At 38.3% G+C, this 14,933-nt stretch overlaps 1 protein-coding gene across 6 annotated transcripts in view; it reads left to right on the plus strand.

Moving 5' to 3' along the window:
* RAI14 (retinoic acid induced 14) overlaps positions 1–14,933 on the plus strand; it is an 85,838-nt gene that overhangs the window by 61,688 nt on the left and 9,217 nt on the right. For all 6 annotated transcript variants that reach the window (XM_015848303.2, XM_015848305.2, XM_015848306.2 and 3 more), the window contains 7 exons: positions 5,034–5,122; positions 6,744–6,808; positions 9,070–9,127; positions 9,851–9,921; positions 11,043–11,149; positions 13,278–13,456; positions 14,467–14,495. In XM_015848303.2, the coding sequence (XP_015703789.1) occupies positions 5,034–5,122; positions 6,744–6,808; positions 9,070–9,127; positions 9,851–9,921; positions 11,043–11,149; positions 13,278–13,456; positions 14,467–14,495 (598 nt within the window). The remainder of the gene's footprint in view (positions 1–5,033; positions 5,123–6,743; positions 6,809–9,069; positions 9,128–9,850; positions 9,922–11,042; positions 11,150–13,277; positions 13,457–14,466; positions 14,496–14,933) is intronic.

Genomic DNA, 14,933 nt, shown 5'->3' on the forward strand with positions numbered 1-14,933 from the left:
AATACAGATAACATTTAATACATTTATTGGTACAGTTTTTGTTGAAGGAAGAAATCAGGGCTTTGAGGAATAATTCTGTCTGTGAGAATCACAGGCATTTTAAGCAAGCTGTAGATGAATACACAATGTACAAAATGAGCCAGATTACCAATGGTCTCTTCTAGACTGAGGTATCTGGCAAATCACTTTGCTGTCTCACCTGATAGCAGCCAGGGCAGAACGTTTTCTATTTCCATATTTTTTTAGTTGGCATTGCAAATACTCTGAGCAGCTCTGTGTCTTTATTTTATCAGTCTCGTTTGTTTGTATGAAGGTATTGGTCTGCTGGGAAACTGTAAATCATCAAACTGTTGGCAGACAAGCCAGATTTCATGAAAGTCAATAAAGATTTGACATGCGATATAGAAAATGAAGAAGGATGAACTGCTTTGGGGAGGGATGTTTTTACTCAAAATAAACCTTGACAATGAGCGACTTTGAGTTCATAGCATATTTCAAACATTCTTGCACTTAAAATATTTTCAGAGCACTCAGATTAACAGTAGAGAACAATAGCATTGTATGCTTGCATACATGTTTTACTTTCTTCTTTGTTCTTTGTTTGTCATAATATTGTATTCGCTATTTTCTGTTTACTTGGCATTCATAATTCAACCGTGTTCTTTATTTTCTTTGGATTTTGATGAAGACTGTGTTAGAGTGCTTTCAGGCTCTGGAGAAATTCCATGTTACAGAGAGTGCTGGTTCTGCTCCAGAGCAGCTCTGGAGCATGATGGTGCCATACAGAACTGCAGCACCCAATAGGATATATTTTTTCTGCTCTTCTGATTGTGCTTTTCTTTAAACAAATGAAAACTTCCCTGTGCTAGAAGGTTACAGTCTTAATTTGAGGCTTTATTTTTTCTTGTTTTATCATGTTCTACTGTACTTTTGTGGTATTTTCCCTAGTTATATGGACCACCCAGTTGTTTTAAGCCAGCTGTCAAAATAACATTCAGTTAGGGGATTGTGCTCAGTTTTGCGGAATGTAGCTATATAGATGGTTAAGCAGAGAATCTGGATTCAGCAGACCCATGTCTTGGTACTAACAACACCTCAACAAGCTCAATTAACTCTTTTTTTACAAGTGTAACCTCTAAATTTTTATTAATTCTGGTATTTTACCTCTTGTGAAATTATTGGTAAATAAATAGTTTATATGAGGTAATTAGTAAAAATTACAGCCCTGTTCTGTTTGAGTTACTGTATGGCAATTAAATAAGTTCTGGAAATGCTCACCTTGACCTTTTAGCAACGTCTGAACTCTTGCATTCTTGTCAGTCACCAACTGAAGAGGGCTCAGTTTCTTCGCTGGCTTGATTTTATTTCATTTTATCTTGTTCAGAATTGAGTAGCTGTGGGACTTGAGCATTCCCACTGGGAAAAAAAGCAGTGTCAACCAGATGATCTTAGTCAGATGCTGTGAGGTGGATCTAAATTCTGACTGGCCTCATTTGTGGATCCAGTGAGAAAACCACTGGGAAGGGTAGCTGCTACTCTGCTGCATTGAATGCTCTGGGGATACCAGTAGAAGTCCATCCTGCCCTACAGGATGCTTTATAGCAGTAGAAGAAACCTGTCTCAAATCATTTCAGGGTGGGGCACCAAGATGTAGCTGGAGGTGGTAGCAGCAGGGTTCTTGTAAAGGGAAAATGAACTACATTGGAATGGGAACTTAGGCTGAGTGAGAATGTAACCCTCAGCATGGCCCTTGCTCCACATGAAGACTTAAACGTTTGTTTTTGTTTGCCTGACATTGCACAGCGAGGAAGTGGGAGGAAAGTTGTTTGCATACATACAAGGGGAAGTTTATTTATGAAGGATGGAAGTAAAATGCACCACTGCTCAACACTTCTAGATGGTGAGAACTCAAGGGTTTGGGAACCTGCTGCTTTTGCCTTGGGTGTTTTAGGAAACCTTATGTAGCTTGCAAAGACTTATTCTGCACTGAAATAAATGTCTCCAGGCTTCTTCATGCCCAGAGTCTCTCTTGATACACAGCTGTCTCAAGTATCCACTACTGGTTGAATTTTTTTTTCTTCTTTGGTGGGTGGATTTGGGGTTTTGTTTTGTTTTGTTCTATTTGTTTTTAAACAGATGGGAAAAGAAGAACAAAAGTCGGGGGGTATTAACAGCAGAATAAAACAGAATTATTCTTCATGGGGAGCTTTTTGTCCATCCAGTGCTCTGTAATGTACTTTGACATATGTGTGACTATTGTAGGATCATCCCAGTCTGGAGTAACTCTCTTGTCTTTCATGGGCCGGACCAATTCCTTGTAAGCCAGTTCAGTTCATGAAAGAGGCAGTTAATTAACCAAGCTTCCCACCCCAATCTTTTCTAGATCTTTAAGAAAAAAAAAAAAAAAAAAGAAGAAGAAAAAAAAAAAGACTTTCAGAGTTATATGATACTTAGTAGCAGTAAGAGAAGGATATGCAGAAAGCATTTGGGAGGTAGTTGTAGCAGCCCCAACACTATTAGGCTTAGGTAACTGTAGGTGAATGTGAGGTAAACCTCATGGTACTCTCCATTCCTGGGACTATCCAGATAACTTATATGCTTTTGTTGGATACTTCACATGTTCTCTCAGCTTTCTCAACACCTGCTCTGCTTACAGGTGATGTTTCTTCACCATAGCAGTTTGGGACAAGAAATCCTTTTTGATTTGATTTTTTTTCTTAACTTGAAAAATTTTGGATACCATGAAACTAATTATCAGTGACTTGCTGAGAACTTCCTTAGGAAGTATTTGCATTTGTGGGATTTATATCTATGTGCGTGTGTATATATGTATAGCTGCATAGCCTGAAAGGGTTTAAGGTTTTTTCTTCTTTTATTTTTTCTTAATCCTTTTTTTGCAGTCTGATTTATCTAAATCAAACTTCTATTGCTTTTGCATACTCTTGTGACATTTGGTGCTACTCTCCACAGCACCAAAAATCTCTGTAAAATCTTAATGTCCTAGATTTATCCAAGTTATTGTTATTCAAGTATTTATTATTCTGTGAATATTGTCAAGTGTAAATGAGCAAAGTGCATGCATCACGGTGTTCCTGACATTTAATTGATTTCAGTTGCATTGCGTATCTACACAAATGTTTCTGAGTCTGTTTCAGTATTTGGTGGATATTATGTGCCGGCCAAATTAGAGGTGCTGGAATTTGTCAGGCTCTTTTTGCTCCCTTTTCCAGCAGTTTTCCTAAAGCCTGAGAAACCCCTTCTTCTGAAGAAGAATGTTTACACAACTGCATTGATCACCAAGAACATAAAGTTTTTTTTGAACAACCAGAGGACAGCCAGCAGCAGTACTTGTTGTGCTTTTCAAACTATTTAGTTATGCTTCTGTTCAGTTTGTTTATGGTAGCTGTAAGCATGTGGATGAGCATACAGAATATTTTTTACATTTGCAGAGAACAGTTTGAAGCTTTAAGCATTGCCTGCCTAGTATTTGTAGGCAGCAGCTGGTAGGATGGAAGGGACCCCATGGAGGAAGGGAGGTAGTTGCTGTGTTTGGTACAGGACTTCATGCTCTTCTATTTTGATTAACTCTCAGCTCTTTGCCAGATCTTGTCAGTAGGTCTTTTTCCTCTGCTGTCTTTTCAGTGGGGCTGCAAAGAAAGGTCTACAGCTTAGAGAAATGGTGTTGCAGTTCACTTTGTGCGAGAAATACACATTTCACTCTTGCCTGTTATTCCTTGTTGTTCTACTTAGCAAGCTAAACTTTCAGTATTAGTTTTAGAATTTAAAGGAAATGGTTGTCCAAAGTATAAACTCCTAAATGATATGGAAATATCTACATGAGTAAGGTTCCTTTTAGATTCTGGAGGAAAAAGCTTTTAACGTAGGGATGTATGATATTAAAAAATGAACTTCTCCTTCATAAGATATAAGAAAACACCCCAAGATTACAGGCTTTTTCAATTTGGGTCATGCTTAGGAAGGTACTAGGTATTCATTCACAATTTAATAGTAATTGTTAGGAATGTTTTATCTCTTTTTTTTGTTTGGTTTTGTTTTTTTGTTTTGTTTTGTTTTTTTCTTTTTTTCTTAGCATTATCACTAATGTATGTTAAGATGATAATAGCAGGATTGTGGGGAAGCAGTAAGTCTGCCTGTGCTTGACTCACTTGTTTTGGCACAGAATGTGTCAGAGGGATACAGACTTCTCCATTTCCATAAGCTTTTTCTTTGAATTTGCTTCTCGGCTTAATTAAGCCAGAAGCATGTGTATAAGATCGCTTCTGTGAATCTGGACGTGCTAACAATGACAAAAGATGAACACTCAGTATAAAAAGGCTTTATTATTATGAATTAAGCATAACATCTTTAGTTTGTTCTGTAATTTTATCTTTGGTAATTGATGCTTTTAAATGCATCCAGTCAAGATCTGGTTTGTAACCCATGCAAACAGATAAAACAAACAAGCAGATAATTCAAGTGAAAAGCAAAACCAAAAGTTGAAAAATGCATCCTTAGTATAGTCTCACAAATATCCAGTAGCTTTGGTATCTCCAGGTTGCGCTCGTGCACTGTTTACTCTGAAGGGGGCAGTTCAGAAGTGGAACTCGATTTAGTTTAATTTAGGAACCAAATCAACTCCTAGAGGAGTTAGATATTGTCTGCTGAAAGAGGAAAATTAAGATTGCCCTGAGTGCACTGAGCAAAGCCAGTTTTCTTTAGTAATTTCCCAAGCCCGTGCATTCTATGGTGATATGTTGCATCACTAAGGACATTGGTTTAGAAACTCAGTAGATAGATGCACATGAGGTATCTGACATGGGTTAATGAAACAGCAGCCTATTTAAATACATGAATACAAAAGCTTTTTGATGTGCCTTCTCACTTTCAGAGCTATTATCTTCCTGGGAGGTAGTGGAGGGTTGCCAGAAAGACCTAAGAACAGGAATGGGAGAACTTGCCAGTACTTGGTTTGTGAATAAAAGACAAAGAAGATCTTAGAATCAGAAAAGTGTCATATAAATACTCTCTTCCAGTTTTCACCTGGCAGCCACAAAAGGACATGCAGAATGCCTCAGGATTATGGTGACGCATGGTGCAGATGTGACAGCCCAGGATGGTGCAGGTACGTCTCTGTGAACCTACATATACAACACAATATGCTTCATTTGCCTATAAATCTTGGTGTGCAAATTTGACAACGCTGCTCCCTCCAATTCACAGCACATCATAACCTTTGCAGTTTGGACATACTTGCTTTACTGCATGTAGAATACAGATTTTAAGCCCATATACTATAAATGTCAGCATTTATAGCTGACTCCAGTAATTGCAAAACAGTTAATTTTAGTAATGATTGCTGTTGATATTATTATAATTCCCCTTGTCTCTTCCCTGCCTGCCCCCTCTCCCCTCCCAGCTTTTTGGTCATTTCATTTAAGGCTTTGCATAGATTAAATCAAGATCTTGTGTGTTGCTTTTATGTGTATCCAAGCTATTAACCCCATTTAACTGTACTGAAGTTGCAGTTTCCTCAGGATTGTGACATAGTGAAAATTGCTGATACAGGCCAAACTGAGCTCAGAACTATTAAGCATGCTGCTTCAGCCCTCAAAAGTCATGTGCCTTAATTAATACTCTGCTAGGAGAAGGATGAGAGCTGAATTTGAAACTGGCAAACTCTTCTTTAATAGACTTCAGTTGACCCATCTGTGGTCTGTGCCCAACGTTTCCTGTCTATCAGAATCACCTAAACGAGGTGTCAGTATTCTGTGTATCTTGTAGTGATAAGTAAATGTTGGGTTCACTGGGTCTGTTTTAGCCATTGCTTGCAGCCTGAGTGAATTTGTCATAAAGAGAAATTGTATGCCTCTGCAAGAAAGCATCTGTGATACTGGAAGAAACATTCAGATTAAATGTAATGATAAGAGAATATACACACCTGACATGGACTATTATTCAGAATTCGTACTTGATCTTGCCTCAAGATTTATTAGTCACTTGGATAATAGCAGGTTGCCTGCTCACTCCTGAGAGTGTCAACCCTGCATTTCTTAGGTAATGCCATTTCTGCTAATGTCTCATTATTTACTGTGGGGTTCTGTCGTAAGTGGATCTACTGTCTGTACTGATTACTAAATCTTAACTCCTTCTTTTGTGCTTGTACAGAAAACCTAGTCTTCCACTGTCTTTGGCGTTTGAAATTTTTCAGGAGTTATGTAAGAAGGAACTAGAGGGTAGATTGTGAAATCTTTAATCATAAATCGATAGAAAATCACTGTATTGCACTGCTAAATATGAGCTCATAGATGCTAAGTAAATTAGTAGGAAGAGGAGCCTGTTAAATGCAAAATGAAGTAGTCATGTGTCCTGAGTCTTTAGATGTATGAATTCTGTGGATGATACAAATTTGTCATAGTGGTAGCTGGTGAATTTTGCTCTTCAAAATGGGTTCCTTTTTAATTTGAAGGGAAAAAAATGTAATGCAGACACCTCTAAAAAGGAGGCAGGGTCTGTCACAAAGATTGTGTCATTACTGTATCTGAAAGTAGACATTAAGATTGTCCTGTTCCCTGCCTGAACAATAGTCTGCTGTAACTATATTCCGCTTGATGTAGGACTTTATTTTATTTGTCCATACTTTCATGTGTTGATGGTCAATTAAAAATCTTGCCGTAGTTATGGAAGAGTTTATTCCAGTGTTTGAGTGACTGAATACTAACTTTGCTTTGCATTTGTTGATTTAGGGCACAGTGCTTTACATCTTGCAGTGAAGAACAGCCACCTTGACTGCATTAAGAGGTTACTTCAGGTAAAGTAAAAAGTAAACTTATTTTGATTTTTTTTCTTTGGTGGTTCTTCACTGGATATTGATGCATTTCCAGCTAATCATAGAATCGTATAATGGCTTGGGATGGAAGGGACCTCAAAGATAATCTGGTTCTAACCCCCTGCCATGGGCAGGGTTGCCAACCACTAGATCAAGCACTAGATCAGGTTGTCCAGGATCCCATCCAACTCAGCCTTGAATACCTCCAGGGATGGAGCATCAGCAGCCTCTCTGTCCCTTTATCTTATCATTGCCTTAAGATAACTGCAAATATAAAGTTCATGTCTCTAGTTTATGAGGCCTATGTTGTATGCCTGCCTAGCGTCAGGAGGCATATTCATAGTCTGCATCACACTCCTGTTTCGTTGTCCTTTTTTCCCGCAATTGATAGATGCTATTGAGTTTAAGACATTTTAGGCACTGTGTAGGTAGATGATATAAAACAGTGTGGTTTCTCCTCTGAGTGGTCCACAGTTTCAGTTTTCCCTGTGCAGTGGCTCCAACATGGAAAGACTGGATCTGAAGCAGGTTGCTGCTTGTCATTTGCCAGCTTTAGTCTGTGTGGCTGCATGGGTTGGAAGTAGGTGATATGTAAGAGACACAGGGAAAAAGAATTCTTCATTTTTAATGGGACTTTGATATTGAACAACCAGAATGTTTTCTCTCTGTGCTATACAAAATAAACCATTGTTGACCATGGAAATATTTGTTGAGTCAAAGGGAAAGAAACCAAAGTAGTTTGGATACTAAAATATGGAAATATTCAAATCCTCAGTGAAAGGAGTCTGAGGATAGTGAAAGATTATGAAGGGAGTAGGAAAAAGTGGGTGAGAAAAAGCCGAGAAAAATGGAAGAGAGGAGGAAGAGAAGATTCTTCTGACATTAACACTGAAGTTGTGTGTTAGCAAACAAGAAGGGAACTCCATCTCCATTTCAGAAAGACAGGTAAATTCTGGTCATCGGGGTGATCAGAGTAGTGGGTCATATCTTTAGGAATGTAGATTTATCAATAAGACTGTGACAAAGAATTTGGATGAAATAATGAGCCTACGAAATAACACTGAATGAGTGCAGTGGTACAGAAGGAAATTCGATCCTGGATCTCAGCCTCAGAATTGTTTTCCTCTGGTTGCTTCCGGGCTCTCCAGTTAAGTTGTGACTGATCTCTCTCAGTGTCTCTTACCGTATGGGTTCCAGTTTATCTGATTCCCACTCATTTTATTTACTGGCATCAGCTGTTCTTGCACACTTGGAAGAGGTTGTCATTAAGCAAGGGGATTTTCTGCTTTGGCGTTTCATTAGAAAAATCTACTAATTCTAGAGTAAACCCATTTTGAGCATAAACAGTGACATCAAGCTGTCATTAATTGTATCGCACGCAGCAGCATACAATCAATGCAGCAGATGAATGTGCTTAATTTAGTACCAGATATTTGCTGCCCATTTACCTGACAGCTACAACCAGGGAGAGCCTTTGTTGATATTTTGTTAATTTTATTAAAAAGTGCATTTCTAAACAAGTTTGTAAGTGCAAACTCTTTGTTAGTACTCTCCAGTGCTCTTGGAAAATGCTCTCGTGCTCTTTGGAATGCTCTGTTGCTTCTGTTGACTGGCTTTGTCATAAAAGCTCTTTCTACGTGTAAGAATTGTCTTGTCTTTGTGGAAATAATTGTTTTACACAGGATGAATCTTGATGTATTTTTAATATAAAATTTGGTGATTTACATGAAACTGTTTACCTGGGAAATCAAGAAAGTACGGAGGTGATGCTGACCTGAAAGTCAGAATGCATAATATTTCATTTCAGAAATCTATGATTTCAGTGTGATATCTTCTTTTGCCATAAACTAAAATTTTCTGTACCAAAGTAAGTCTGGATAAAGATTTGTAATTTGGTATTTTTATGTTTAGTGCTTCAAAGCCTAGCTTGACAAGTAGTAGCACATGGCTTAAAATACTACAAAATGTAACTGGGTTGTAGATGCTTTCGATCTTACAAATGAAAACAAAGTGTTCCTTGCTTTAACAGGAACAACTTGGGACTAATTGCCTTAGAATAAGTTTGCTCTATCTCTTAGTGAAATGTAAAATAAGAAGCTTTTCTGAGGTACGGAAGTCAGATTCTTAGCTTCTTGGGTTTTGAATATGAATTGTTCCAAAATTATTTTCTATTTTATTTTTTTACATTTCTCTAATGTGTTTTGTTTTGTTTTGTTTTGTTTCCTCTTTTCTGAACTGCACAGTATAAATGTTCTGTATACAGCACTGATAACTGTGGGAAAACAGCTTTACATTATGCAGGTAACTTCTGTGTTGAAAGCATGCACTGTTTGTTTTGTTATGCTTGATATTCTCAGCTCTTGGTGTGGTAGAGCTTCTTACTGATGGGAAAAATAGAAGACAGAAGAGTAAACTATATTAAAGCAGGCTTTATTTCTGCTCTGTCATTTCCCTTTCTCCCTCTCTCTCTTTTAATGTTTGCCTGCTTTCTTTTACTAATCTTCTGATTTTAATTCCAACTTAATATCAACACTTTTTGAAACACCCTCACTCTTTAATCTGGCAATGAAAATTTACTTACTTTTGTAAAATTAGTATATTATTGATTAATTGAAGATTTGAGTAGCTGACTGTTGCGTATCCATTCTCATAGATGACGAATTCTAGATACTTCTAGATAAATGCTCTGAATATTTCAGTTAATTGCAGCCAGTGAATACACTCTTGCAAGTGCAGAGCTATTGAAAGACTTAAAAAGTAAGACTAGGCTGATTTTGATTTCACTGTTTAAAGATTATATGTTCTCATGTTAGTTTGGACTGTAATTGTTGGTTTTGTTTCCGCATACAGCTTGCTTTTCATCATGTTTGTCTTTCTTTCCTTCTTTCTTAAAAATAGAGAAGTACAGTTTAATTTGTTTTAGTTGAACCCCACTGTAATGCTACAGTATTGCAAGTGTGTGTGCAGAACACAAATTTCAAAAAATGAAGTTTAATGGATTTTCATGTTTTTTACTTCTTTTAGCCACATGTGGTTGTCTTCAGGCAGTTCAGCTTCTCTGCGAACACAAATCTCCAATTAACATCAAAGATTTGGTACGTACCTCTTTGTGCTTTTCCCAAAGCTTTTACTGCCCTCCACTTCAATCAAGTTCAAGTACTGCAGTTGAAACTACTACTGTTCTTCTATTTCATTTTGAATTTCTCTGACAAGGTTCTTTCATGGCTTTCCATAGCACAGCACTTCACTTTAACACACGAGTGGCAAGGTTTGCTGCTAGTTAAATTGCAAGAGTCTTGAAGTAGCTAGAATTAATTTGGATTGTGATGAGGAGGGGTTTGGCCTCTTCTCCCAGGCAACAAACAGGACCCGAGGAAATGGCTACAAGTTGTATCAGATGAGGTTTAGACTGGACATAAGAAGGAACTTTTTCTCTCAGAGAGTGGTCAGGCACTGGGGTGGCTGCCCAGGGAGGTGGTGGAGTCGCCATCCCTGGCAGAATTCAAGAGGTGTCTGGATAGGGAGCTAGGAGATATGGTTTAGTGGTTTTCTGTAGGTATGGTAAAGGGAGGATGGTTGGACTAGATGATCTTGTAGTTTGGGCAGTGGAGCTAGTTGGGAAATTCCATTTATGTGTGAAGGAAGAAAATAATTCTTACCATACAGGTGATGAGGCACTGGAAATAGGATGGAGGGACATCATGTTTTCTCTGTCCTGGGACATACTTAAAACCTGCTTGGACAAGTCTCTGAGCAGTGTACCGTAATGTGAAGTTTGCCTTACATTTGACTGAAGACCAAGAGGAAGAAACACCAGATGCTTAATGAACGTGTCTTCCAAAACTGCAGTTGTTCCATGATTATGTGAAATGTTGTGGTTTTGCCTAGTACTTAGTTAAGGTTATCCTTTTGCTGTGGAGATATCCATAGGTATCGTACAGTTCCAAAATCACTGTGTTGTAGCACTAAGCAAACAAAAAATTGAGTACAGACAGCAAAGAGCATTCCTGTTCTCAGTGTTTTGCTGAATGGATCCATCCCCCTGCTCCAGGAAGGGATTAAATAAACCCAGCTACGTTTATGATACACAAGAAAAAATATACAATGCCTTGTTTGTGCTGTGTAGAAGAAAAGTTTGTATCTGACCTTTAAACCTCAGAATTGTATTTGTAAGTTGTCAAATTATTGTTTATGGTTTCTTTAAATGCATTCCTAGGATGGGAACATACCTCTGCTGCTTGCAGTCCAAAATGGCCATACAGAAGTCTGTAAATACCTTCTGGATCATGGAGCAGACATCAACACAAGGGATAAAAATGGAAGGTACAGAAGATTAACATCACCGTGTTAATTCTTTCCTGAGGCTGACTGTCAAATGAAGCTCCCTACCTAAAATAGTCATTACAGGAAATAGTGTCCCCAGTAATATAGAACAGTAGTACTAGACGTTGTTTTGAAGGCTTATGTAATTCTGCCCAATGAAAAAAGCAAAACAGAAACTCAGTAACTCTAAAACGAGGTGGCCTGTAAGTTTTTTCTTGGGTTACCAGAGTAGCAAATCCCATTTTAAAATCATTCCTAGAAGAATCTGAATGACAGCAGTTATCCACACATTACTTTGCATGTGTCTCATGTTTTCAGTGCTGCTCTCCCTGTTCTTGGCCTGATTAGTTTCATTGACTTAAATCCTAACCTCTTACTTGGGAGTGACATCCACGAGGAGCTCTCATTTCTAACACAGCCACAGCAGCAAGAAAAAATGTAGTAAAGCTATATAGTGGAGATGCTGTCTTCTTAAAAGATGCCATTTAGGAACTTGTTGCATTAATAGACATACAGTATATCATAGACTTCTGGTATTTCAGAACATGGGTTTTAAATTAGAACATTCTTATTGTGGAAAAAATGCACTTGTTTTGATGATACTGACAAAGTTCCATAAATATTTGGTGAAACTGAAAAGGTAGAGCAGGATGCTGAGAACACTTGGCACCTACAAGTAGTGGCTATTCTTATTATGTGATACAGTACCCATACTGTTCTTCACAAACACGTGAGAGGATAAGACTGAGCTTAGCTTAGTTGGTATGAGTTCAAAGTTTTATTAGTCCACTGTTTGTTCTAAGTTGGTTAAAGAAAACCTCTTTGTCTTCTTGGTTGGTTTGAATGGCCTCACTGGTACTTTGAACTTGAGGTGTTACCTGCTGCGGGACCTTTCCCTCACTAGCTTGCATACAATCAACAGACAGCTTTAGCAGTTTGTAGCTAGAGTGGATGAGGGAATTTCTGTTATAGGTAAGTGCAAAGTACAGTGTGCGCAAGCAAGACAAAGCATGTAACATGGAATGTACCACTTTAATTCACCCTATCCTAACAGCAAGGAGAACAACTACTCTGGCACCTGCTGTTCACAAAAATGTTTATATTTTTCATGAAAAATCAGGTTTCTTAATGGAAGGGGAAAGGGAAAATGTTTGAAAATGATCAATCCCCTCTCTTGTCCAGACTAACCTGGTTATTTTGTTAATCTGAAACTATCCCTTCAGAACTGTTGTTCAAGTTACTTTTTTACACAATACTGCAACAGCCATCGCTTTGTCAGGGCTCACTGTTATAAACAGTGTGTTTAACTGTCTGTCTTAAGATCCAGCAAACATTATCACTGTAGTAACTTTTAGTTTCATATGTATTTGCCAATGTATTTGGCCAGCCTATTTGGTATGTATTTGCATGGAAAAAGGAGAATTATGCTGTGATGGGAAAGCAATATTAGCTCATGTTTGAAAGTGGAATTTTCTGTCTGTAATTATTCTATATGTATCTTATGATCCCTGCAAGTCAATGAGAAAAAGAGATAAAGCCTTTTAGGCAAACATTCCTGTATGTTATGCCCACTGTAGGATCTGGCGCTGTGTGGCTGCCCTGTGTTTGAGAGGGCAGTGGTTGTGTTCTAAGGAGAATTTTTTTAGTGTTTTTCTTAAAAAATAGGGCAAGACTTATGGTGAAACTCACTTAACAGTCCCGGCTAAGAGTCTGGTGAAATTGGTTTGGCTTCTGGAGTAATACCTCTCTTTTGCCTAAAAGCAACATGTGAAAAGGAGAGAAATGATGAAATAAAGGTCTTTGTGTTGTAATTGGAGCAACACAGTGAAATCTGATAATCTGACTTTATTCTGCAGCCAACTCTTAGACTCAGAAACCCATTTTTAAAAATGTTTGTAATCATGTGCAAAGTGTAGCAGGTTTTTGCAGAAGGATCAGCTGGAATATGTAAGGAAGGGGAAGGAAGGGTAGGAGAGTGTTTGTGTGGAGAGGTGATGGTTACGTGTATATTTCAAGGCACTTACTGATAAAATCTTGGTCTTCATTACACAATTGACTGTCACATTTTTCTCCTGGAAAACAAGCTGCTGCTTCAGAAGTTTCTCTTGACATTTTTTCTTTTGTCCAGAACTGCTTTGATGATGGCTTGTGAAGCTGGAAACCTTAACATGGTGGAAGTGTTCCTTAAGAAAGGTGCCGATACCAGTTTAGTAGATGTGTTTGGACAGAATGCCCTGCATTACTCCAAGATCTCTGAGAATATGGGAATCCAGAACCTGTTGTCATCAAAAATAAATCAGGATGTGGGTACGTAAGATATCCTGAATTGCAGTTTATGACTTTGAATTGGCTACTTGTATGTGCAGCAACAAACAAATTTACTTCATGAAGTAACTTCATAGAATCATAGAATGGCCTGGAAAAAGATCATCTACTTTCAACCCCCCTGCTGTGTGCAGGGTCACCAACCACCAGACCAGGCTGCCCAGAGCCACATCCAGCCTGGCCTTGAATGCCTGCAGGGATGGGGCATCCACAGCCTCCTTGGGCAGCCTGTTCTAGTGCATCACCACCCTCTGTGTGAAAAACTTCCTCCTCATATCCAACCGAAACCTCCCCTGTATCAGTTTAAAACCATTCCCCCTTATCCTACCCCTATCCACCCTCATAAACAGCCATTCCCCCTACTGTTTATATGCTGCCTTCAAGTATTGGAAGGCGACAGTGAGCCTTCTCTTTTGCAAGCTCAACAAGCCCAGTTCCCTCAATCCTTCCTCACAAATATCAAAAGCTGTCTTCATGATGGTCTTGCTGAAGCGTCCCAAACCAGGAAGATGTGGCACTTGCTACATACAGTTAATATGTAACGTGAGATAAAATATTCAGCAGGGCAGAAAGAGGTGTTCTGAAGAGGGAAAAAAAAAAAAAAAAGGTGAGATGATGAAGAAGCACAGTGAGGTATTGCGTAGAATTTGAAGTAGTTCTTCTTTATGATTTGAAAAATTCAGTTCCTCGGTGAAAGAGTTCAGAAGGAAGTAATGTAGAGAGGGTGTTACAGTCAAGCTGTAAGAGATTTCTGAAATAGGAAGCTGAGGTAAAGTACGGTGAAAGACTATAATAGAAGCAGAATTACCACAATCCTTTGAATTCCGTATCTGAATATCAGGATAAAACACAAATGGAATTTTCAAATACTGCTTAGGTTTCAAACAAATTCAAAAAAAGAAACAAGATTTTTGGTGTGGGAAGCAAAGCTGGAAAATAGTTTAGAAATGTAACTTTGGTAACTGTTCTTCTGCTTTTTTTCTGCTTCACAGATGCAAAATCACCAACAAAAGCAAAGCAGGTATGTATCCTTTTGGACTTAAAAATACTTGGGATATACAGGGTTGTCACTTACGAAAAGATATTATCTGACTTGACTAGTAGCAGTGGTAAATATCACTGTGAGAGGTACTGCCAGTGACTACTCCGTAACTACTCTGAAAATGTTTTGTTGCTTATTTATGAAGTGTGTTTCGGGAAATTCATTTTTAGGTTTAGATTCCCCCTGTAACAGCAGCTGTCCTCATCAGTGACAGAAGGGAGGGAAAATGCATGTGTGTGTGCACATATGTACCTGGAATATATTCCACCATTCTCATGTGTAAGGCAGGAGCTTGGCTTTTCAACTCTGTGTCTTCAAACCATAGAGAAAATGATCTAGGGAAAATTTTCTTGTTTCCTAAGCAGATAACTGAAGGCTGTCCCTAGTTGCATCATACAAATGATACCTATCTTAGAG

Source organism: Coturnix japonica, chromosome Z (assembly GCF_001577835.2).
Source record: "Coturnix japonica isolate 7356 chromosome Z, Coturnix japonica 2.1, whole genome shotgun sequence".
NCBI lineage: Eukaryota > Metazoa > Chordata > Aves > Galliformes > Phasianidae > Coturnix > Coturnix japonica.